General features: G+C 39.6%; 1 protein-coding gene across 1 annotated transcript in view; it reads left to right on the plus strand.

The window, feature by feature from the left end:
• Window positions 1-20411: 20411 nt before the first annotated feature.
• LOC124787863 (high affinity cationic amino acid transporter 1-like) overlaps window positions 20412-27268 on the plus strand; it is a 178818-nt gene continuing 171961 nt past the window's right edge. Inside the window, exon 1 of the mRNA XM_047254826.1 lies at window positions 20412-20643. Within this exon, the coding sequence (XP_047110782.1) occupies window positions 20412-20643 (232 nt within the window). The remainder of the gene's footprint in view (window positions 20644-27268) is intronic.

Genomic DNA, 27268 nt, shown 5'->3' on the forward strand with positions numbered 1-27268 from the left:
TATGTAATGGATAATATTTTGAGTGAAACTATGAAGCAGCATGCATATTGGGACATTATGTGACTGGTAGGATTCAAAAATATGGGATTCTAATATCATATTTTATTATTGATCTCATCTTGTACGAACTGTTGAATTGAAAGAGCAACCATTAACGCAAGTATGATGTGTATAGTGAATTATGTCTTTATTTATTTCAGCAAACTTCATATACCATTCTGTAGGAGGACAATGATGCACTATTTATTTACTCTTGTTTTGGTACACTTTATATATTTCTTCATTTTGGGCCTGTATTTTCAAAACTTTAAACTTGTATGACAATTCATAGTTAGCCAATTACTGCCCTTGGTTGATACTAAAGTGCATTACCTTTGTTTCAATAATTGCATAATTTAAGTTCAACATGCAAAAACTTGTCTTGATCTGGGGCAGTATTTGTCTTTCTTTCACATTATAATGAGCCTTCTGTAAATTACCTGGTATGGTCTTAAACCAACTGAGGATTAGGATGCACACAGTTGTTTGCATATCCACAAGTCCACAAGTAAGCATACAAAAGATGCAAGATAAACCTTGCTACTGATGATTTGTTGGCGGTTTGGTTATTATGAAACACAAAGAAAAAAAAAGGAAAAATACAAAAAGTGCAATTAACCAATTAACTTGGATACTAAAGCACATTTTAAAGCTAGGGCTCCCCCCTCCCCCCTCCCCCCCCCCCCCCCTCTCTCTCTCTCTCTCTCTCTCTCTCTCTCTCTCTCTCTCTCTCTCTCTCTCTCTCCTCTGTCATCACAAGAACTGAAAATTTAGGTGTATGTGTTCTTTTTTTTTTTTTTTTTTTTTTTCACAAGTTCAAATGGAATTTTATATTAGAGCCTTAGCAAATGTATGAGTAGATTTTATGATTTTATTACGTCTATTAATTTTTGTCCACATTTTCATATTTTACATCTAGTAGCACACATACACACATTGAAGGGAATATTTCTTTATTCAGGCAAATAGAAAATTGTTCCAACCAGCATAAAGACAAAAGGAATTATGAAAATTTGGCACCAATAAAATGCCATTAGAAGAAAAGTATCCGTTTTTGGGTTGGGACTGCTGCTGTATCCAAATTCATATCTGACTTACTCTAATTGTGAATCATTGTTATTGTAGCCAGATGATAGTAAATTTTTCATTTTTTGAAGTGCATAATTTAACATTTTTATGTATTTTACAGTTGCCAGTGTTAGACCACTTTGAAGTCTTAAGATCTCATTGAACATTTCTTCAGCTTTTTGTAACAGTACTACTTTACACGCAGTGGTTAGCACACTGGACTCGCATTTCAGGACGACGATGGTTCAGTCCCATGTCTGGCCATTCTGATTTAGGTTTTCTGTGATTTCCCTAAATTGCTCTAGGCAAATGCCAAGATAGTTCCTTTGAAAGGGCATGGCCAACTTTTTTCCCTAATCTGATGAGACCGATGACCTCGCAGTTTGGTCTCTTTCCCCCAAACAACCTCCACTTCTTTACATATAACTGCATCATCTGTGAGAAGGCTGAAATCACTATTAATGTTGTCTGCTAGTTCATTAATATATTATGTGAACAAAAAGGGTTTCAGTACACTTTCTTGGGGCATGCCTGAAGTTTGTCAATGACTCTCTGTCTAAGACAACATTTGTGTCCTGCCTACCAATAAAATCTCTGCCTAGTCACAAATTTTGTTTTATATCTTGTATAATTATACTTTGATTAATAAATGTTAGTGTAGTATTGAGTCAAATGCTTTTTGGAAGTAAATAAATTTCACATGTATTTGATTTTCTTGATTGATGGCCTTCAGGATGTCCTTTGAGATACCTCATTATGGTTGAGCTCAGAATACATTCTAAGATTCAACAACAAATGGATGTCAAGAATAATGGACAGTAGTTTTGTGGATAACTCCTGTTGCCCTCCATGTAGCCAGGTGAGACCTAAGTGGTCCCCCCACCCCCTCGACCCTTCAGTCACAGGGCACAGTCGCTTGTTCAAGAGATTTATGGTTATAGTGGAAGTGAGAACTAACCAGCCAGTAAATTATGTATAAGAGTCTGACAGATTTTTCTCAATGCCACTGGTACTAATATGTATATAACTGATCTTTGCAGTAGTGTGAGAAGTAAACTGGGGCAATACTTGCATGTCTTCCTTAGTCAAGGAACACTTCCAAACAGAACTCGGAATTACTGCTTTGTTTTTTCTATACTCAACTTCAGTTCCTGTGCTATCTGTAAGTGTATGTGCACTAACTTTGGTACCACTGGAAAAATTTGCATATGACCACAGTTTCTTTGAATTTTCTGAGAGATATTTTGATATTTTACCACAATAATCTATGAAGGCTGCACACACAGCCCTCTTGACATCCAGATACATTTCATTCAGCACTTCTCTTTCTATGCCCTCTGATTTATTTTGCATCTAGTGTGCAGAAATTAATGTTTCTTTAAAAGTTTCAACTAGACTACTATGCTTAAAATGAGTCAAAATTAAAAAGATATTATATGCAGTATTGACCATTGTGTTCATAATTTGTTTGTGAGAATTTTCTTAAAATTTAAATTGTGCACTGGAGAGGATGAGGTTATACAGTTAATGCAAGAAATTTCATCCATTTGCCATGTTCCATACATGCCATTGCAATGAAGGACCTTAGAGACTATACATTGACAAAAGAGAACAACAAAAACAATCAATTATTAATGAATTTATTTAACTGGGTAGATAAAAAATCTTCTCACCAAGCGGTGGTAGAAAACACACATAAGACTGTTGTCATTGGCAAACTTTCAGAGAGAGTGGCTCCTTCTTCAGGCAGAAGGGTTGAAGGAGAAAGAAGAAGGGTGAAGGAAAAGGACTGGAAATATCAAGCAAAATGGGTAGACTTTGAGGAAGCCATCCAGAACCATGAGTTGGGGGAGACGTACTGTATGGGATGAGGAGGAGAGAGTCTTTACTTCTCATCCTGCATGGTAAGTCTCCTGTGATCCACAGTTCTTGGTGACTTCCTCAAAGTCTACCCCTTTTCCTAGATCTCTCCAGTTCTCTTCCGTCGCCCTTCTTCCGTCGCCCTTCTTCCGTCGCCCTTCTTCCTTCCGTCGCCCTTCTTCCTTCCGTCGCCCTTCTTCCTTCCGTCGCCCTTCTTCCTTCCGTCGCCCTTCTTCCTTCCGTCGCCCTTCTTCCTTCCGTCGCCCGTCTTCCTTCCGTCGCCCGTCTTCCTTCCGTCGCCCGTCTTCCTTCCGTCGCCCGTCTTCCTTCCGTCGCCCGTCTTCCTTCCGTCGCCCGTCTTCCTTCCGTCGCCCGTCTTCCTTCCGTCGCCCGTCTTCCTTCCGTCGCCCGTCTTCCTTCCGTCGCCCGTCTTCCTTCCGTCGCCCGTCTTCCTTCCGTCGCCCGTCTTCCTTCCGTCGCCCGTCTTCCTTCCGTCGCCCGTCTTCCTTCCGTCGCCCGTCTTCCTTCCGTCGCCCGTCTTCCTTCCGTCGCCCGTCTTCCTTCCGTCGCCCGTCTTCCTTCCGTCGCCCGTCTTCCTTCCGTCGCCCGTCTTCCTTCCGTCGCCCGTCTTCCTTCCGTCGCCCGTCTTCCTTCCGTCGCCCGTCTTCCTTCCGTCGCCCGTCTTCCTTCCGTCGCCCGTCTTCCTTCCGTCGCCCGTCTTCCTTCCGTCGCCCGTCTTCCTTCCGTCGCCCGTCTTCCTTCCGTCGCCCGTCTTCCTTCCGTCGCCCGTCTTCCTTCCGTCGCCCGTCTTCCTTCCGTCGCCCGTCTTCCTTCCGTCGCCCGTCTTCCTTCCGTCGCCCGTCTTCCTTCCGTCGCCCGTCTTCCTTCCGTCGCCCGTCTTCCTTCCGTCGCCCGTCTTCCTTCCGTCGCCCGTCTTCCTTCCGTCGCCCGTCTTCCTTCCGTCGCCCGTCTTCCTTCCGTCGCCCGTCTTCCTTCCGTCGCCCGTCTTCCTTCCGTCGCCCGTCTTCCTTCCGTCGCCCGTCTTCCTTCCGTCGCCCGTCTTCCTTCCGTCGCCCGTCTTCCTTCCGTCGCCCGTCTTCCTTCCGTCGCCCGTCTTCCTTCCGTCGCCCGTCTTCCTTCCGTCGCCCGTCTTCCTTCCGTCGCCCGTCTTCCTTCCGTCGCCCGTCTTCCTTCCGTCGCGCGTCTTCCTTCCGTCGCGCGTCTTCCTTCCGTCGCGCGTCTTCCTTCCGTCGCGCGTCTTCCTTCCGTCGCGCGTCTTCCTTCCGTCGCGCGTCTTCCTTCCGTCGCGCTTCAACTGATCTGCCTGAAGAAGGAGCCACTGACTCCGAAATCTTGCCAATCACAACAGTCTTTTATGTGTGTGTTCTGCTGCTTTTTGGTGAGTAGATTTTTTATCCATTCCGTTAAATAATTTTAACAAAAGAGAAGCAACTCTTAGAAACTAAAGTATCACTGTACTGCGTAGTACTATTTGCTTGTAAGCCAGATAAATGTAATCAGGTAAATTAGGTGGGAAATTGCATCTGAACTACAGCTTCTAGATTATAGTAAATAGCTGCTGTTTATTTTCTACAGGGCACTGACAACTTTTTTTTTTTCCCCCGTGCACATTGTTATTTTTGAAAGTTTTATTTAGTTTTCATTTTTTCCCTACATCTGTTTACAATACATTACTATTTATCATGCAATTTTATGATGGGTATTGCTACCTGCAAAGCAAATAACAATAATTTCCATTGCTTGAATCAAGATGATCAAATAATTCATAATCAGAATGGGTAATGAAATTTGTTCTTCTTCTTTTCTTTTGGATGGATGGTTATTACCAGTTTATTGCTTCATGGTAAGTGGAACCTAATTGAAGACCTTTGCATTAGGGTACATAATTAAACTGGGAAGGAATCAGGTAAGTTGTTCAGCTGTACCCAGATATACCAAAACTAAGTTATAGACAATCAAAAACCTAAATCCAGCATTTCAAGGACTTTGTATGATGTCATGATTGCAATAGCAATCGATCCAAATTCATATGGTTGAAAAATCAGAAATGGTTCTTGAAGTTTATAGCAAAAACTTTCATTGCTGCAGTAATGAACATGTTCCAGTAGTTGCATTTACTCCACTGCATGTTAATGCTAACTGGGAAACAAATTATCAGTCCAATGAATATAATGGCAAACAATGAATAAGTGACAGATAGATGAATTACAGGTGTTATGCAACCTCCTATGGTTATTTGCAGAATTTTTGTTCTCTGCTTTCTTTAAGCTGTATTGAGAAAAATAATTAATTCCACAACTTTCTTGTACTCAAATTGAAATTTTCATGGTACGAAATTTTGCTGAAGCTTATCTGAATATTGACTGAATAATAAATGCCTCTTCAGACAGACCAGGGACCACATGAATTAACAACTACTTCAATAGATGAGCTCCAAGATTAAATGATATCTCTATCTCAAGGTATTAAACACTTCAACAGTTTACTACTGATAAAATTTGTGCTACTTCAGAAGTTTACAACACACAGGTTGCATCAAGAAGGGAAGAGATAATGTTTCATACCCTGTAGCTATCACTCAGAGATAACAAATGGTCAGATAAACTAATTCATTTAACTAGTAAACATATTTCTTAAAGAGTCTTGTTAGTTTGTGGTTTGGCATCAAGTCTGTAAATTATTTCAAACCTGGTCATTACTAGCTACAGGTAAGTGGCCTAGTGATATTTCTAAATAATTATGAAAAGCACATGTGTACTTATTCACTGCTTATAATAGTTGGCATAATTATTTTGTTTAATTGTGGCCATTACTTACAACAAACTATTAGGAGACTACTACAGTTTTTTCCAAGAGCAACTGCTTAAATCTTTTGGATGTGGAATAATGAGAGTTAATCAAAGTGTAATAGCACCACCAAGTATGTATGACAGTGAATCACTTAAGACTAGAAAGCCCATTGTAAATTACTTTAAATGCAGTGAAAGCAGAATAGACTGCATACAGCAAGATGATGTAAATGTAAGACAAATGAATGTAACAAAGGCATTCATGACATCCCATGCCCAGAATTGTGAAGGTATTTAGCATTCTTCAACCATGATAAAACTTACATGTTTTGATTACCTCAGTGAATGCATTACTACCCATTGTTGACAGTAAAGTGGTTGTATGAAGTATATGTCATGACTGAGACCAGTTAAAACTGCCATGAAACAGAGAAACTAAAAACCACAAACATGTAAAGCATTTTAAGAATTTAATGCAGGACATACATGACAAATATCTTGCAGCACAGTAAAATAAGAAGCTCCAAAATGAATTCAACTAAAGATTGAAGCCACTGAGTTGCACTAGATAAGCACAAATGAAAGACAATAAACAGACTAAATTTCAGAACCAGTCATTCTTCCATCTTAGGTAAAGAAATAAGAACATAATAAGTGAAATTACATGTGTGTGTCACCCAGTTTTGTGAGGATAATGAGTAATATAAAATGGAAAAATGAACACCCTAGAGCAGTGATCCCATAATGTCAAGTTTTTTTCAACATAATTGAGTCAAAGGCAAACTCAGCTTAGAAAACTAATAATTTGTGAGACACATTTGCTGGCCCTCATGAAGGTAAGTAGTAGCCACCAAAATTGTCTCTCCATTCTCCACAGTAATGGAAATGCCTGTGATGGGGCATCTGATTGGCACACAGTTATATGGGACTGTGTCTAGAAGGCCAGTCCTGAAACCTCTGCTGTTTTTTATAAAATATGATACGCCTTCTAATATTTCTGTTTGCTGATTACTCTAGCTCGATAGTGATGGCTGTTAAGTGAAACATAGGAAATGTATCAAATAATGCAGTTCAAAACATTAAGTTCATCACTTGTAGAAAATAAATTCATGCTAAATGACATTATGACTCAGTTTTTGCAGATTTTAACACACAATGCAATTATAATTGATATTTTGATCACACAGGATGGGCACAGGATTAGTGAGTGTGAACCATTCAAATTACTGGGTGTTCAGATAGATAATAACATGTCATGGAAAGCCCATGTTCAGGATCTTGTTCACACACTAAATGCAGCTATGTTTACCATTAGAACAGTATCTGCAATAAATGATAGTCCAGCATGAAAATTAGTCTACTTTGTTTTATTTCCATTCGCTTATGACGTATAGCATTATATTCTGGGGTAATTCTTCACATTTGACAAAGGGTATTTTTGGCTCAGAAATGGGCAGTTTGAGCAATATGTGGTGTAAGTTTGCAAATCTCTTGTTGATCCCTGTTCAAGAGTATCAGCAAGCTGACATTGGTTCTGACATTGGCATCTCAATATTTATTTTCTTTGATGTTGTTTGTTATTAACAATATGAGCCTATTCCATAGAATTGGAAGTTTTTGCTCAGTTAAAGCTAGACAGAAATCCAGTTCGCATTGGGATTACATTTCCTTGACTCTTGTGCAGAAAATTGTGCGCTATTCTGCTGGTGCATTTTCGAAAAGCTACAATAAGAATTAAAAAATGTTATCAGTGATTTTCGAATGTTCAAGACTGAACCTTAGAATTTCCTCATGGTTTGCTCCTATTCTGTCATGAGTTACTGAAAGGAAAAAGAAGCTAATTCATGTATTAAATTGGTGATTATGCTAATATATATGCACAGCTTACCTGCGTATTATCAGAGTACATTTTATTTTACGTGTTATTACTCTTCTGATATTATTTGAAGTATTGACACATTCCATGACCATGGAAATTTGCTCCTCAGTTTAGTCGTATGGAACTAGAGGCGTAAAATAAAATTTTATTGATACATCCCTTGTGTTCCGTAAATTCCATCATGAAAGAGATCATTCAGGAATGCTGAACAATTCAAGTTACACATTAAAAGGCAGAAGCAGCCACCATTAGTTGTGTAAATGATATTAACAATCATTTAAATTAGTTCTAATCTACTCACATTTTTAATTATGTGATTATTTCTTCATTCATTACAAATGAGGATAACATGTATATTAGTAACAAATTAGCTACTTCGAAAAAAGCCACTGATTGACTTTTTACTCTACTTAGCTGCTGTTTTTATGTAGTAGTTCATACTAATTATTTAGCCATTTTTATTACTATCAAACACAAAATCAAATAGGGTTAATGCAGGAGTAGGTTTAATAATGAATAGGAAAATAGGAATGCGGGTAAGCTACTACAAACAGCATAGTGAACGCATTATTGTGGCCAAGATAGATACGAAGCCCACGCCTACTACAGTAGTACAAGTTTATATGCCAACTAGCTCTGCAGATGATGAAGAAATTGAAGAAATGTATGATGAAATAAAAGAAATTATTCAGGTAGTGAAGGGAGACGAGGAAAAGGGAGAGAAGGAAACATAGTAGGTGAATATGGATTGGGGGACAGAAATGAAAGAGGAAGCCGCCTGGTCGAATTTTGCACAGAGCACAACATAATCATAACTAACACTTGGTTTAAGAATCATGAAAGAAGGTTGTATATATGGAAGAACCCTGGAGATACTAAAAGGTATCAGATAGATTATATAATGGTAAGACAGAGATTTAGGAACCAGGTTTTAAATTGTAAGACATTTCCAGGGGCAGATGTGGACTCTGACCACAATCTATTGGTTATGACCTGTAGATTAAAACTGAAGAAACTGCAAAAAGGTGGGAATTTAAGGAGATGGGACCTGGATAAACTAAAAGAACCAGAGGTTGTACAGAGATTCAGGGAGAGCATAAGGGAGCAATTGACAGGAATGGGGGAAATAAATACAGTAGAAGAAGAATGGGTAGCTTTGAGGGATGAAGTAGTGAAGGCAGCAGAGGATCAAGTAGGTAAAAAGACTAGGGCTAGTAGAAATCCTTGGGTAACAGAAGAAATATTGAATTTAATTGATGAAAGGAGAAAATATAAAAATACAGTAAATGAAGCAGGCAAAAGGAATACAAACGTCTCAAAAATGAGATCGACAGGATGTGCAAAATGGCTAAGCAGGGATGGCTAGAGGACAAATACAAGGATGTAGAGGCTTGTCTCACTGGGGGTAAGGTAGATACTGCCTACAGGAAAATTAAAGAGACGTTTGGAGATAAGAGAACGACTTGTATGAATATCAAGAGCTCAGATGGAAACCCAGTTCTAAGCAAAGAAGGGAAAGCAGAAAGGTGGAAGGAGTATATAGAGGGTCTATACAAGGGCGATGTACTTGAGGACAATATTATGGAAATGGAAGAGGATGTAGATGAAGATGAAATGGGAGATATGATACTGCGTGAAGAGTTTGACAGAGCACTGAAAGACCTGAGTCGAAACAAGGCCCCCGGAGTAGACAATATTCCATTGGAACTACTGACGGCCGTGGGAGAGCCAGTCCTGACAAAACTCTACCATCTGGTGAGCAAGATGTATGAAACAGGCGAAATACCCTCAGACTTCAAGAAGAATATAATAATTCCAATCCCAAAGAAAGCAGGTGTTGACAGATGTGAAAATTACCGAACTATCAGCTTAATAAGTCACAGCTGCAAAATACTAACACGAATTCTTTACAGACGAATGGAAAAACTAGTAGAAGCCAACCTCGGGGAAGATCAGTTTGGATTCCGTAGAAACACTGGAACACGTGAGGCAATACTGACCTTACGACTTATCTTAGAAGAAAGATTAAGGAAAGGCAAACCTACGTTTCTAGCATTTGTAGACTTAGAGAAAGCTTTTGACAATGTTGACTGGAATACTCTCTTTCAAATTCTAAAGGTGGCAGGGGTAAAATACAGGGAGCGAAAGGCTATTTACAATTTGTACAGAAACCAGATGGCAGTTATAAGAGTCGAGGGACATGAAAGGGAAGCAGTGGTTGGGAAGGGAGTAAGACAGGGTTGTAGCCTGTCCCCGATGTTGTTCAATCTGTATATTGAGCAAGCAGTAAAGGAAACAAAAGAAAAATTCGGAGTAGGTATTAAAATTCATGGAGAAGAAATAAAAACTTTGAGGTTCGCCGATGACATTGTAATTCTGTCAGAGACAGCAAAGGACTTGGAAGAGCAGTTGAATGGAATGGACAGTGTCTTGAAAGGAGGATATAAGATGAACATCAACAAAAGCAAAACAAGGATAATGGAATGTAGTCTAATCAAGTCGGGTGATGCTGAGGGAATTAGATTAGGAAATGAGGCACTTAAAGTAGTAAAGGAGTTTTGCTATTTGGGGAACAAAATAACTGATGATGGTCGAAGTAGAGAGGATATAAAATGTAGGCTGGCAATGGCAAGGAAAGCGTTTCTGAAGAAGAGAAATTTGTTAACATCGAGTATAGATTTAAGTGTCAGGAAGTCATTTCTGAAAGTAGTCGTATGGAGCGTAGCCATGTATGGAAGTGAAACATGGACGATAAATAGTTTGGACAAGAAGAGAATAGAAGCTTTCGAAATGTGGTGCTACAGAAGATTGCTGAAGATTAGATGGGTAGATCACATAACTAATGAGGAAGTATTGAATAGGATTGGGGAGAAGAGAAGTTTGTGGCACAACTTGACCAGAAGAAGGGATCGGTTGGTAGGACATGTTCTGAGGCATCAAGGGATCACCAATTTAGTATTGGAGGGCAGCGTGGAGGGTAAAAATCGTAGAGGGAGACCAAGAGATGAATACACTAAGCAGATTCAGAAGGATGTAGGGTGCAGTAGGTACTGGGAGATGAAAAAGCTTGCACAGGATAGAGTAGCATGGAGAGCTGCATCAAACCAGTCTCAGGACTGAAGACCACAACAACAACAACAACAACAACAACAACAACAACAACAACAATTACTATCAATATCCTTCAGTGAAAAAGTTCAAACCTGTTTAAAACAAATATTAGTGTTAACCAAAACTAAAAGTCTTAATACAAATGAACACTTTTTCTTGAACAGAAATTTAAATAGCTTTTTAAGAGTTGGATATTATCTTGAGAGCTGAAGTCTGGTGTTACTTTTACCTCTTTCCACAACTGATCAAGTGGTGATGGTGGTGATGACCAAACCACATCCTGTTCCAAAACATCTTGCGCATCAAGAATGGAGATCAGTGAGATGGTCATGTCGGTAAGAGAAGTCAAGTAGCATCTTGGAGTGTGAAACTGTAAGAACAGCTGCAAACTGATCTGGACAGTGCATCAATTATATTCTGCAACTATTCAGATTCAGATTCTTTATTAGTCATTCAACATTGTTACATGCAATAGACTTCGTCAGTTCACTTAACCTATTAATTTTACAAAATAAATTTTACATATTTAAGTTGATATTGGGCATTTCTAAAATTTCTTCTAATGAATAGAATGGATTAGTTAACAAGATGTTATGAACATTGTCTTTAAATAATTTGTCAGGCTTGATTGACCCATTTTTAGACAATTTGTTATATATTTTAATTGCCATATACTTATGACTATTGTTAGTTTTAGCTAATCTATTTTGTGGCAACAGCAGAGAAGTACACGTTCTTGTATAGTAGCCATGTCTTCCATTTGTTACACTTAAATTAGGTAGTTCAGCAAGTATGTAGTTAACACTGTCAAGAATATATAAATTAATTACTGTTAAAATTCTATATTTAGTGAACAATGGTTTACAATGTGTTCTATTATCTACCTTAGCCATTACTCTGATTGCTTTCTTCTGGATCACCATAATTTCATTTATTTTTCTGCTGTTTCCCCAGAGAATTACCCATACCTTAAAACAGATTGAAAAAAGGCAATGTACGCTGTCCTTGCATACTCAAATGTCACACAACAAATCAGTCTCTTCAACAAATATATAACTCTTGACAACCTAACCACTATGTGATCAACATGAGAGTTCCATGTTAGACTGTTGTCAAGTATGATACCTAAAAACTTTGCCTTTTGTTTTTCTATTTTTGTAGTCTTTGATAGACTGAACCACATATTCTGGGTCTTTTCCTCATTTAATAGCAGACCATTGGCATTAAACCATGATGTTGCATTTCTTTTGCCAATTTCATATCACTTACAAGGTTATCAAGTACATGGTTTACAGATAGAAAAGTTGTGTCATCTGCATACATATATGTCTTTACATCTATATTTCCTGGTAAGTCATTTATGTGTATAAGGAAAAGAAGTGGTCCCAAATTAGATCCCTGTGGCACTCCATGTTGAACCTCGAGTATGTTTGACAGATGACTTCCTGAACTCACCACCTGGTTCATTTTATTGAGGTATGATTTGATGAGTTTTAAACTTTTATCACATATTCCATAGTACTCAAGTTTAGAGAGCAGAAGTGAGTGCTCAACACAGTCAAAAGCTTTGCTCAGATCACATAAGGTTACCTGTGCATGCGCATGGTCCTCAAATGCTGCTAGGATGTCTCTGACTAAGAGCTCTATGGCTTGTATAGCTGACCTTCCTTTTCTGTAACCAAACTGTGATGCACTTAACATACCATTTAGTTCTAGGTACTCATACATCTGCTTATATATTATGCCTTCAAAGACTTTTCCTAGTACTGGAATTAGTGAAATTGGTCTGTAGTTTGCAGGATCTGATTTGACACCCTTCTTAAAGACTGGAGTTACCTTGGATAGTTTGAGAGGATCAGGAAAAAACCCTTCTATGAGACACAGGTTTATAGAATATGTTAATGGTGCTGCAATGTAATGTATGATTTCTTTCAATAGATTGTTTGACATATTAAAAATATCTGTACTGTATGAATTTTTCATTTCTCTGACTATTTTAAGAACTTCATGTTGGCATACCTCTTTGAAGTGTTTCAATGATGATCCAGCCCTATTATGATTTAGGTTTGCTCTCTTCAGATAATCTATACATGTTACATTGGGTTTACTGATCAGCTTTCTGATATCATCAGCACAGCTTGCAAAATATTTATTGAATGTATCTGCTGGTATTGGGACTGTCTTGTTGAAGTTTCTGACTTCACCTTTAACAGTATTAATTACTGACCAGGCTGTTTTGCATTGGTTTTTACTATTTTTTACGAAATTTGTGTTGTATCTTAGTTTTGCTAATTGCAACTCTTTCTTATACAGTTTCTTAGTGATTTTTTCGAGATCCTTAATTTCATTAGAATTGTTTACTTTGGCAAGGCACTTCAACAGCAGTAGCTTATTTTTTAGATTCTCCAGTTCTTTGGTGTACCACAATTTACCTTTTCTTGTTTTATGGTATTTCTTTTGAACAAGATGGGCTTTTAAAATACCTGTTAAGTAATTGTGGAATGTTTCATAAACTGTTTGGGCACTGGAATCACAGTTTTGAAATACACTCCTGGAAATTGAAATAAGAACACCGTGAATTCATTGTCCCAGGAAGGGGCAACTTTATTGACACATTCCTGGGGTCAGGTACATCACATGATCACACTGACAGAACCACAGGCACATAGACACAGGCAACAGAGCATGCACAATGTCGGCACTAGTACAGTGTATATCCACCTTTCGCAGCAATGCAGGCTGCTATTCTCCCATGGAGACGATCGTAGAGATGTTGGATGTAGTCCTGTGGAACGGCTTGCCATGCCATTTTCACCTGGCGCCTCAGTTGGACCAGCGTTCATGCTGGACGTGCAGACCGTGTGAGACGACGCTTCATCCAGTCCCAAACATGCTCAATGGGGGACAGATCCGGAGATCTTTCTGGCCAGGGTAGTTGACTTACACCTTCTAGAGCACGTTGGGTGGCACGGGATACATGCGGATGTGCATTGTCCTGTTGGAACAGCAAGTTCCCTTGCCGGTCTAGGAATGGTAGAACGATGGGTTCGATGACGGTTTGGATGTACCGTGCACTATTCAGTGTCCCCTCGACGATCACCAGTGGTGTACGGCCAGTGTAGGAGATCGCTCCCCACACCATGATGCCGGGTGTTGGCCCTGTGTGCCTCGGTCGTATGCAGTCCTGATTGTGGCGCTCACCTGCACGGCGCCAAACACGCATACGACCATCATTGGCACCAAGGCAGAAGCGACTCTCATCGCTGAAGACGACACGTCTCCATTCGTCCCTCCATTCACGCCTGTCGCGACACCACTGGAGGCGGGCTGCACGATGTTGGGGCGTGAGCGGAAGACGGCCTAACGGTGTGCGGGACCGTAGCCCAGCTTCATGGAGACGGTTGCGAATGGTCCTCGCCGATACCCCAGGAGCAACAGTGTCCCTAATTTGCTGGGAAGTGGCGGTGCGGTCCCCTACGGCACTGCGTAGGATCCTACGGTCTTGGCGTGCATCCGTGCGTCGCTGTGGTCCGGTCCCAGGTCGACGGGCACGTGCACCTTCCGCCGCCCACTGGCGACAACATCGATGTACTGTGGAGACCTCACGCCCCACGTGTTGAGCAATTCGGCGGTACGTCCACCCGGCCTCCCGCATGCCCACTATACGACCTCGCTCAAAGTCTGTCAGCTGCACATACGGTTCACGTCCACGCTGTCGCGGCATGCTACCAGTGTTAAAGACTGCGATGGAGCTCCGTATGCCACGGCAAACTGGCTGACACTGACGGCGGCGGTGCACAAATGCTGCGCAGCTAGCGCCATTCGAAGGCCAACACCGCGGTTCCTGGTGTGTCCGCTGTGCCGTGCGTGTGATCATTGCTTGTACAGCCCTCTCGCAGTGTCCGGAGCAAGTATGATGGGTCTGACACACCGGTGTCAATGTGTTCTTTTTTCCATTTCCAGGAGTGTAATTTGTCCCAGTTTGTTATGCTCGACTGGTGTGTTAGTTTTATGAGATTGTGTTTTGTTAATATTAAGGTATTAGATTTTGTTAACTTTTGTTCAGCCTTGCTCTCATCCCCTTTTATAAAATGTCTTAACTTTACTGTTAACATGGAGTGGTCTGAGGAAACAATCTCCTTTACCTTGGTGGAGTACATATCACGAGCACAGTTGACAAAACGCATTATCCAAGCACGCTTGTAGTCTTGTTGGTTTTGAATTTACATGATGGAAGTAGTGCTGCCTTACCATATTCAGTAACTTATTTACACTGGGTTTGTTACATGTTACATCAAAGCTTGAATTAAAGTCTCTCCCAATTACAGTTACATATTGTTTCCACTTCGTTATGTAGCAGAGTACACTGTCTAAATTATCTAAAAAAGTTTTATCATCTGAGTCAGGGGAATGGTAGATACATACTATGATAAGTTTCATTATATCACATATGATCCCAGTAATTTCAAAGTGTTTCTCTACACATGCCCAACTAAGATCTAGTTCTCTACACACTATTTCATTTGAAACATAGATAACAGTACCACCATTACGGTACTGAGATCTGCAAAAACTGTTTCCATATTTATAACCTTCTGGTACATAGTATTGTATTTGTTCTGGTTTAAGCCAATGTTCTGATAGACATAAGAAAGAATACTTATTCTGTGGCAATGATTCATCCAGAATTTCAACTTTATTTTCAAGACCCTGAATGTTTAAAAATAGGATGTTGTTGTGACTTATCTGTGAGTTAACAGGCTGGTTTTTCACATTTTTATTTTCTTCTTGGCTTGAAACCATAAAAAATTATCACTGAATGACACAGATGTATTTTTCCTTTGGCTCCTCCTTAAGCATTGCTGTGTTGCTGCTCCAGTCGTTGTTGGTTCTGTTACTGCTGCTGCTTCTGCTGATAATGATGGTGCTGCTGCTGTTTCACTTATTTCTGGTGTTTGTTGTTCCATAACTGCTGTGCCTTTCTGTGAATTATTAACATTTGGAGTGTTCACTTGCATTAATAAAATTTCACATTTGTCTTGGAGAGTTGTAGCTTCACTGATAGCAGATTTCACATTGGATTCTACAGGATACACACACTTCCTGTCCATGAGAGGTATGACTTTTCTATCATCACACTGCACATTTGAGATTTTATTTACACGTTCTAAAATTTTGGTTACTATTACGTTTTTTCTAAGTACATTTAGATGGGAACCATGTGTTGTGTGAAATCTTTTCCCTAAATTGCTGATGTTCACAAATGTTACATTTTCAAACCGCTTGCAAATATTTTGCATGTCTTTATTTGCTGTTTCAATTTCTTTATTTACACAGGACCATTCTATCAAGTCATAACGGTGTGGCACTGAAAAAACAATAACATTTGTTCCTCTCAGCTCATACAGTTTTCTTTTTAGCGAGATTAAGAGATCGTTTTTTTCGTTCCTAGCTATATCATTTGATCCCGCCAGGAAGATGGAAAAGTCCTTTTTGCTCAATGAGGAAATTTTTTCTTGGCTCATTGACGTAGCAGCACTGAATTTTGCTCCTGGTTTTATTGTACAGTTAAAACTAAAATTCTGACTACTTGTACGCCGAAATTCAGTGGCTGTATTTCGTCCTTGGCTGTCGGCATACAGTTCAATTTTACCGGTACTTGCTGTTCCGAGATTGCCTGTTTCCTGCCTTTCTTTGCTAACACATGTCGATATTGTCTCAGTAGAGCAGCTTAGCGGTGGAAGATTTTTCGTGAGCACTTTCGCATATGATATTTTACTTAACTGCTGCTGAAATATTCCATGTTTTACCTTATTCACAAAGTCGTTTGGTTTTCCACATGGTACACTCGTACGGTTAACTTCACTTTCACAATCTGTAGTCGAAAGAGCTTGAAAGTAATTTTCATTCACTATATTTATGTTACTTTCGCCGTTTTCTGTATCTTGTATTATCTGTTTGCGTCTTATGTACTTCACTTCCGTCCAATTCTCCGACATATTCGTACTTTCATGGCGCGAGTTTTTCATGTTCCGTTCACTTTTTTCTTCTTTAAGTTTCTTGATATCCATCTTCAAGGAACTGATAATAAATTGTAAACTAGACACCCGTTCGCTGAGCTTTGTAATTTCATCCTTACAACTGTCACAATTTTTCTTTTTCACGGCAAAATTCACACTTTTTCTCGGACACGCACAACGAATTTTTACACTAGCCGCCATCTTTAGTCTGATATGTGCTGTTCTCTCAACAAATGCAATAGGCACACAGTCTCTGTAGGCTATGGCTCTCAACACATGCTGCCTGGAGTTGACCATGAATTTTCTTATAGGTATGTTTTAGTAATAGCCATGCTGCTTGTTTTACTACAGTCTCAAATAATACCATTGCAGAATATCTTCTTCATTAGTAAATACAACTTTTTGTGCCATTCATACTAGCACTTACCTCTTGCACTACATCATCAAAGTGAGCTGCAATGGGATTAAGTGTGGGAGGAAGTATTGCAAACACCAATAAATTTTCCTAGTGGACCTAGATAACGCATTGAATGCAACACTAGCCCCAGTTTGTACTGCAGATCTCACTGTGGGAATGTTGCAGGGGCTTACACTAGACTTGCATTTGGGAGGAATAGGATTCTATCTCCACTCCTCTATCATGATTCAGTTTTCTGTGGATTCGTGAACCTCCTGATGTGAATGCTTGGCATGTCTAAAATATCATGAACATTTTTCTGCTTCATCCTTGTCCAATCCAAACTTGTATGCCATCTCTAATGACCTCATTGCTAACAACTCATTAAACTTCAATCTTTCTCACCTCAGCAACAATTGCTCACCTGATTTCATGGTGCAGGAGTACATCAGTATGCCACTACAGCCTGGAACCAGGACAATGAAAATGTGAAATTTCCTCAGACCAATGACCCTAAAATTGATACACAGATGTAACCTAACCTCCAAAGTGTTGGCCAATTCTTTGGAAGGACATATCACCCATCTGCATTACCATAATAAGATGTCAATGAAATACGAGGTGTGACAATAAAGTAATGAGACTGATTTTCTTTGCAAGATGTGGCAACCCTGCAGGCTTGTGTAGGCACAATATCTCTGACTTTGGTCTATAAGCTGCTTCTAGACCAAGAGGCACATCGATGCAACTGCTCAGTTGTAAGTTGTGCTGTAATAAGTTAACACGTGTTTGTGTCTCTCGTCACAGAAATGGAACCGCATAATATTGCACAATGGTATGCCATTTCTTTTGTGTTAAATTGGGTGAAAACACAACAACAACTTACAGTAAGTTTCAAAAGGCTTTTGGAGAGCAGGTTATGTCAAGAGCTCAAGTTTTTCATTGGCATAAAATGTTTAGTGAAGGCAGAATGAATGTTGAAGATGAAGACCGCAGGGGGAGACCATCAATCTCACGGACGGATGTCAACTTGGCCAGGGAGCGTGAACTCGTATGATCTGATCGAAGATTATCCATGAAAATGATTATAGAAGAACTGAACATCAATCAAGAAACAGTTCATCTAATAGTAACTGAATATCTTGGATTGCTGATAACTGGATTCTGCATCACGATAATGCGCCATCCCATATGCTCTGTCAGTACAGCAATTTTTAACCTCAAAACAAATTTCAGTACTACCACAGCCACCTTATTCACCAGATATCGCTCCGTGCAACTTTTTTCTATTTCCAAGAGTCAAAACAGCGGTCAAGGGACATCATTTTCAAACAATACAAGATGTCCAAAAAGCTGTGACGAGGGTGTTGAAGGATATTACAGAAGACGAGTTCCAGAAATGTTCCCATCAATGGCAGAAGCGCTGGAAAAGGTGTGTGGAATCAGAAGGGAACTACTTTGAAGGTGACAGCACTAAACTTGACTAAAACAGTGAGCAACATTTTTTTTCCACATCAGTCTCATTACTTTATTGTCGCACCTCGTACAGTAGACTTAAGCATGTGACTGCTATCCTTGTTTGGTCTTCCCAGTGGTGGATACCAAGGAGTGGGTAGGTTCCAAGCCAGGGAGCAAAATAATGAGATGCACACTTAATGTTGAATGAACTTCATTTACTGCACTTGAACAACAGCAAGTGCAGAGCACAATGTAAAGCAAGTCCTTGAGATATGCTGGTTCAGTATTCACAATAACAGGCAACTACACAGGCAGAAGTGAACTGACAGACAGACTAAACTCAAGGTTGGTGCAGTGTCCTTTAAGCTGACTCTGTGGTGACAGGGGCAGAAGAGGGTGTGTCTAGAGCCAGCCACATACTGGTGACACAGTCACATTGGTTGTTGTCAACTTCTAGATGTGGACTGATGCAGCATGTTATGACAGCACGTGATACAACAATCCTGACATGTATGCATTTACAGACCCAGTACAATATTTGATAAAACATCTACTCTTTCACCAAATCAAATGTAGTTATTATAAACTCAATGTTTTCAAGCTCAATATAAGGATTTTACTTCATCCATAGCAATGCCCTGTGAATACTAATATTAATAATTACATGTCTTAAGACAGTCGTGTAAAACTGACTCATTCCATGTAATTAAGAACTATTGCAGTTATGATCCATGGAATGCCAAAAAAAAAAAAATTAGTAATAATAATAATAATAATAATAATAATAATCTTCACCTTCCATTAGTCCCCCACGCAAATATCTTTCTATATTTTGCCTTCAGAGATGATCTAACTTCATTTGCCACTAGTGTATGTGGAGAGGAATCAACAATGTGCTTGTGTAAAAGTGCTACAGATTATATATATGGCTTGGGCATCTGAAGCCCATATTAAATTATGGACAGCAGAAATTTGATGTTGTTATTAGGGAAATGACACTGCCAGTCATTTAAAGCTAATTTTCGAACATTACATTCTATGTAAGGCAATCTGGTTTTCAATATGATACTGTGTAAGATCTTCTGCGCATATAATGTGCTTAATTTTTTTTCATATTGTTTCATCAATCCCCCAAACTAAGTCAGCTGACATTAAATAAAATGGAAAACTTTATATTTCCAGAAAGCAAATATTTGTGTAGTTTATAGAGCCAATGGATTTTGAAAAATGATTTTATTTTAGAACTTGATGATTATCAATTTTCTGAAACGAGCCTGTGATTCACCTTTATAAAAGCTCTCTTAGTGGATCACTGAGCCTTAGAAAAGGATAGAACAGTTATGAGCAAATAATTTTGTATCTTATACAATGAATATCTGTTCATTTTTAATGTTACTTATAACTGTCATCAAAGTGTAAATACATTTATATTACAAGGCAAGTTCAATAGTTCTCAAATCATGTCCTTTGTAGTGTAGATGCAATATTCCTCTAGCATTATGTAATTATTGGATTGAACATTTGCATGGGGAACTACGTTAAAATTTGTCATTTCATTTTACATAAATCAAAATTGCGTTGGGTTGCAATTAAAAATGAGTGTATTCTGGCTCTGTAATTTTTATATGTCATAGGAAAATATTAGTAATCCTTGAAAAGATTTCAATGTGTCAAGAAAAAGAATTACTGTACAAATAGCTATATTCATGTGAATTATATATTAGTTACAGTTAAAATGTACAATTTACTTTCCTCTGACAGGTTGCAAGATGTTTGGTTCTTTGGTACAGAAAATGTCTAGAAAAAAACAATTTGATGATACTGATGTTTCTAAGAGTAGTCTAGCAAGAGTGCTTTCACTTTTTGATCTGATTGCACTGGGTGTTGGCAGCACACTTGGACTTGGTGTATATGTCATATCTGGATCTGTGTCAAGGACTGAAGCTGGTCCAGGAATAATAATCTCATTTCTCATTGCAGCTATTGCATCAATGTTTGCAGGTAATTTAAGAACTTTTATCCTTGTACTAAAAATTGATTCCGTAATTTTATGAATGGATCTTAACACCTACAGTCTAGTCAGAATTAATCTATAACTTATTTTATTCCATAGAATTAAGGATTAACAAGAACCTTAACTGATGTGGACTTACTAGAAAGATGCATTATAACACACAAGCAGCTATCATAAACGGTTTCTGTATATTAAACTATTAAGTTGCTACAGGTTTCTTGTCAAGAACTCACAAAATCCATAGTTTTTCTGAAACAACAGATGTTAAATTGTAATGAATTTCTTACAACGGACTTTTGATCTAGAAAGCTTTGAAAACTATAGAGCATAATAAATGTAGTATTTTTCAACATATTCTTATTACCCTGTGTGGTACAAAATGAAGACCATATCAGGAAGCTCATCATTCATGCACTTACATATTGTGTTCCATAAATACCATCATGAAGGAGAGCCTTTAGTAATATGTAACAAGTCAAATTATAGATTAACTGATAGCAGCAGCCACTGTATACTGCTTTTGTAAAATATATCAAAAACCTGTTCCAACTAGTTCTAATCCACACAAATTGATAAATATAGGAATTGCTTTATTCCTGTATAACTTAGGAGAAAAGTAGCTACTCTGGAAAAAATGCCACTTCTTTTCCTCCTGTACAAATTCAGCTGCTGTTTTTACTTGACGGGCACTTAAAACTAAGCAAGTGTATAACCTTGTGCAGGGTGCCATCAGTTGTCTATATATCTGAAAACTTAAAAACAAGTTAAATATTAATGTTATTGTTAGCCAGATTTATACCCTCGAATACAAATATTTCAATAAATTATAAAAGGAATGGCTAATAAGGTAATCTTTAATTTAGCTTTTGATATTTGGTGATTTATATTTTCCTGCCTGAAAAGGGCCATAAGCTTGTTAAAGACTTTTACTCCAGGATATAGCCCTTCCTTTTGTATCGCAGACAAGTGCATACAGTTTATATGATAATTATTTTTCACTCTACTTTTCTGTTGTGAATTTCAGAGATCAGTCTAAATTCGTGCTTGCTACAATCCAAAAATACCATTAGAGTGTAAAGGTATTGCCACGCATGTGGAATAATGCCACAATTCCCGAACAGGCTTCTGCAAGATGTACATTTATCAACTCTATATAGTATTCTTACAGCACACTTACATCAGTGAGCACTTCTGTGGCACTTATTGCACCACCAGTTCTTTGTGCATTCAGCCTCATGACACACAAAGTTCCAAATTTCCTAACCAGTCAGTGCCACTCATCATCTGTTACTGTAAGATTCCGGTCCGCCCCAATAGGTGAGTGGTCAGTGCGACGGAATGCCATGCAAAGGGGTCCAGATTCATGTCCCGGCTGGGTCAGAGATTTTCTCCCCTCAGGGACTGGGTGTCGTGTCATCATTGTCATTGTCATCGTCATCATCATCATCATATCATCCCCACTGATGCGCCAGTTCTGAAGTGGCGTCAACTCAAAGGACTTGCACCATGCGACTGGTCTACCCGACACCCGACAGGAGGCCCTAACTACACATTTCATTTCACTGCAAGATTCATGACAGAAAAAAAAGTGTGTGCAAGTTGCAACATCAAAGACAATGTATGTTGAGACAAAACATTTTTTTAGTAAGCAGTTCCTGTCCTGTATCAATTGACCAGGCTTGCTGAAGCTTTTAATAGTCTTTCTGAATCAATTTCTATTTTTCCAGCTTTGTGACTGATTTATATTGATAGTACTAATTTCCATGAAAACCCTTCCAACAGTCTGACTAAGACATTTATTTTTGCCATGTTCTGTATGCCATCTTCTATGGTGTAGCAATTCGCTTATGATTACTGGAAGGTTATGGCTTATTTGTTTCTGAAATCTATTGGAATTTACCAGAACAGTCTACTTTGTTTTTTGTTGTTGTGGTCTTCAGTCCTACCACTGGTTTCATTCGGCTCTCCACATTAGTCTATCCTGTTAAAGTCTCTTGATCACTACATAACTACTTGAACATACATACATCTGAAACTGTTTATTGTATTTGAGGCCCCCTGCTTGGACCTTCCCTTCTCCAAACCCCTCTCTTCTGCACTTACTTACCTCCATTACAGAAAGACAGTTCCTTGATGTCTCAAGATGTTCCTATCACCCAATCCTATCTTCTCATAAATTTTTTCCCTAAATTTCTGTTTCCCCAATTAGATCCAGTACCTCCTCATTAGTTATCTGATCTACACATTCTTCTGTTCTTATATGGTATTAACTGTCCACAGACCATGTTTCACCTCTGCACAAGGCTTCACTTCAGACAAATACATTCAGAAAAGACTACCTAACATTTAAATTTATGTTAATTGTTAACAAATGTGTCTCTTTCAGAAATATTTTTATTGTAATTCCAGTCAGCATTTTATATCCTCTATACTTTAGCTACCAACAGTAATTTTGCTACCCAAATAGCAAAGCTCATCTATCTTTTGTTTTGTTTTTGTTGCTGTTTGTCTTATAATATCTTTTCAATACACTGTTCACAGAACTCATTTGCCCTTCCAAGTCCTTTGCGAGAACAGCACTGTTTCTCCATATACCTAATTGTTCTCTCTGTGGTGGATTTCTACCAGTTTCTCCATTTTTTTGTTCACAAACAATGGAAACTACAGGTAGGAAAATCAACAATGTCAGAAAAAAACATATTACTACTTACCGCAGAGAAGACATGTGAAGTTGTAGACAGGCACAATTAAGACATTTACACTATGTGATCAAAAGTATCCGGACACACCCAAAAGATATATTTTTTCATATTAGGTGCATTGTGTTGCCACCTACTGCCAGGTACTCCATATCAGCAACCTCAGTAGTCATTAGACATCATGAGAGAGCAGAATGGGGCTGTCCATGGAACTCACGGACTTCAAACGTCGTCAGGTGATTGGGTGTCACTTGTGTCATACATCTGTATGTGAGATTTCCACACTCCTAAACATCCCTAGGGACACGTACAGCACGAAAGTGTACAGGCCGACCTCGTCTGTTGACTGACAGAGGCCACTGACAGTTCCAGCATTACCAATGGAGGGCACCACATAAATGTAAGTCATTCTCAGCCAGGTGTCTGGATACTTTTGATCACATAGTGTACATAAAGCTTTTGGCCACAACCTATCAGTAAAAGAGAGACACACGCCATTTAACACACAAGCAAGCACACCTCATACGCTCACAACCACCAAATCCAGGATCTCAGAATGGAATGCAACTATCATGTTGGATGCAAGCAGCAGGATCAGGAAAGAGGAAGGGATCATAATGTACAGATGGGGAGAGAGACAAACAATGCCTGGTAGTGTGTGCAGTGATAGTCTTGTGCCAACAGGCACAGTATCAGGAGATTGTGGGGCAGGGGGGTGGGGAAAAAAATGAGCAAAAAAGGAGAGGACGGGGAAAGATGGGCGGATGCATTGGCATAGGACTGCAAATAAACATGGCCGAAGATGAGAATGGACAGGAGATGATTGGACAAAGCAGGTGGATGTTATTGGGTGGAGGGTGTGGGGATAGTTTGTTACCGTAGGCTGAAGCCGAGATAATTACAGGAGTGGAGAATGTCTTGTAAGAGTAACGTCGCTCTGCACAGTTCAGAAAAGCTGGTGGCGGGGGGGGGGGGGGGGGGGAAGAAACCATATAGCTCAGGTAATAAAGCAGCCATGGAAATCAGGTGAGTTACATTCAGATGCATGTTGTGCCACAGGATGTCTACTTTGCTCTTGACCACAGTTTGGTGGTGGCCATTCATCCTGGTGGACAGCTGGTTGGTAGTCATGCCAATATGAAATACTGTGCAATAATTGCAGCAGAGTTGGTAAATGACATGGTTTCTTTCACAGGAGGCCCAGCCCCTGATGGGCAGGATAAACCTGTGATAGGATGGAATAGAAAGTCCTGGGTGGGGGATTGGCAGGTTGTGCACCTGAGTCTCCCACAGGAATATGATCCTTGTGGCAAGGGATTCAGGTTGGGAGTGGCATAGGGATGAACTGTGGTGTTGTGGAGTTTGGGTGGGTGACAAAGCACCACTTTAGGAGCTGAGGGTTTTGGCTTTGGCTCTGGAATTGGTGGAGAATTGGTAGGGAGTTTTGGGGGATGTGGAAAGCTGAAAAGGTCAGCTTGGGCGGGTTTAGCTGCTATCAGAGGTGGATGAGGAGGAACACTGTGAGTATGATAGGGGTTGGATAGTGGTGTCTGGAGCCAGCAGTAGGATGTCAGCAGGTTTAATAACTTGTAGGTAGTGTCTGGAATGCACTTCCACATGCTGGGGAGCAAGGAAATCAGTTCCAAAGATGTGATGTAGGAGATGTTGACCTCCTCCTCTCTGATGGCTCCATCCACACCTCTGTCCACATTCAACCTTCCAACCACCCAAAATGCATCTGAATGTAACTCATTTGATTTCCATGGCTGCTTTACTACCTGAGCTATCTGGATTGTTCCCTCCACCACCAGCTTTTCTAAACTGCGCAGAGAGGCCTTATTCTTACAACACATTCTCCACTCCCATAATTATCCCCGCCTCAACCTATGGTAACATACTATCCCCACACCATTAACCCAACAGTATCCATCAGCTTTGTCCTATCATCTCCTTCCCATTCTCGTCTTCCACCCTGTGTATTTACAGTCTCATACCAAAGCATCTGCCCGTCTTTCACTGTCCTCTCCTTTTTTGTTCCTTTTTTCCCCACCGTCCACCCCGATAGCTGAGTGGTCAGCACAGCAGTCTGTCACGCTAAGGGGCCTGGGTTCGATTCTCGGTGGGCTCGGAGATTTTCTCCACTCAGGGAATGGGTGTTGTGTTGTCCCCATTATCATTTCATCATCACCAGTGGAAGGCAATGGGAAACCACCATTGGAATCACTTCCCTAGATGCTCATGCAGTGGACCTCTCTGACGAGGCTTCCCCCATGGCAAGACCTGCCATAAGGCAGAACACAAAGTTAAGTTTTTCCCCACCTCCCTGCCCCACAATCTCCTGATTGTGTGCCTGTTGGCACAAGACTTTGTCCCTGCACACACTACCACGCAGGGTTTCTCTCTTTCTCCAGCTGTACACTACTATCCCACTCCCTTCCCTGCCCCCTCAGATTGCTGCTTACATCCCATGTGATAGTTGCATTCCGGCCTGAGGTGCTTGAGATGATGGTCTTGTGTGCATGAGGTGTGCTTGCTTGTGTGTGTGAATGGTCCTGACCATGATAAAGGTCATGACCAAAACCTTTATGTAAATGCCTTTTAATTGTGCTTGTCTGTAGCTTGACATGTCTTTTTAAAGTAAGTAGCAATCTGTCTTTTCCCATATTATTAATACTATGTTCTTCTTGAAGTATGTGGACATTCTACCTGTCTCATGTACCCCACACACAGGTGGAATAATTTAATCATGACTGGCACTTCAAAGGATCTTAATTCTGAAGAAATGTCATCTACTCCAGGGTCCTAGTTTCCACTTTGTTCTTTCAATGTTTCAGCAAATTTTCTTGCAGCATTATATCTCCCATCTGATCTTCATTTTACTTCCCCTTCCCTTCCTTTAATGTTGTCTTTAATTATTTTCCCTAGTGAAATGCTTCTGTTTGTTCATTCTGTATTTCACATTCCCTTCAATTAGTACTGCCTTGTCACACGAGCTCTTAATATTCATATTACTGCTGTCTGTAACTCAACACCTTCTCTATGTGCATATTGTTTTCATTGCATCCTGCACCTTCCATGGTTTAAATTGAATGTCTTGTAGTTATCCAGAGATTTCTATTGCGCCTTGTCCTTTTACCCGTTTGATTCTATGCAGCGTCCACTGTTTCATCTCTCAAGGTTACCTATTAGTCTTTTATTGTGTTCCTTACCACTGTTTCAGTCAGTCAATGTGTAATGTTTCCTTTGAAACTCTCAAATACTGCAGCTCCTTGCCACTTACCAGGTCCCATCTCCTTGGTTTCCTACCTTTCTGTAGTTTCTTCAGATTTAATCTACTGTTCATAACCAACAAATTAGGGCTGGAGTCTACCTCTTCCCATTAAAATCTCATTACAAAATCTCTGTCCTACCATTATGCAATCTATGTGAAACCTAACAGTGTCTCCAACTGTCTTCTGCATATAGAACATTCTTTCTTGATTCTTAAATCAAATGTTTGTGTTAATTAAATTACGCTCTGAGAAAAACTGCACCAGGAAGCTTCCCCTTACGCTGCCTTTTCCCAATCAATGCTCTCCTACTTTTTGCTCTTCTGCTTTTCGTGCTGTCAAACCTGCTATCACAATTAAATTTTTGGCTCCTACAATTATCTAACAAATTTCTTTTATCTCATGATCTGTTTTATGAATCTCTTCCTAATCTGCATAGCTAGTAAACTTATAGGCTTGTACTAGGGTGTAGGTTTCTTGTCTATCTTGACTACAAAAAGGTGTTCACTATGCTTGTCTACTCCTATTTCAATCATTGTTAGACCCAGTCCTGCATTACCCCTATGTATCTATAGCCTTGTACTTACCTGACCAGAAGTCTTGGTTTTCCTGTAAGCACACTTCACTATTTCTCATAATATCTA

This window comes from Schistocerca piceifrons, chromosome 3, assembly GCF_021461385.2.
Source record: "Schistocerca piceifrons isolate TAMUIC-IGC-003096 chromosome 3, iqSchPice1.1, whole genome shotgun sequence".
In the NCBI taxonomy this organism is placed as follows: Eukaryota; Metazoa; Arthropoda; class Insecta; order Orthoptera; family Acrididae; genus Schistocerca; species Schistocerca piceifrons.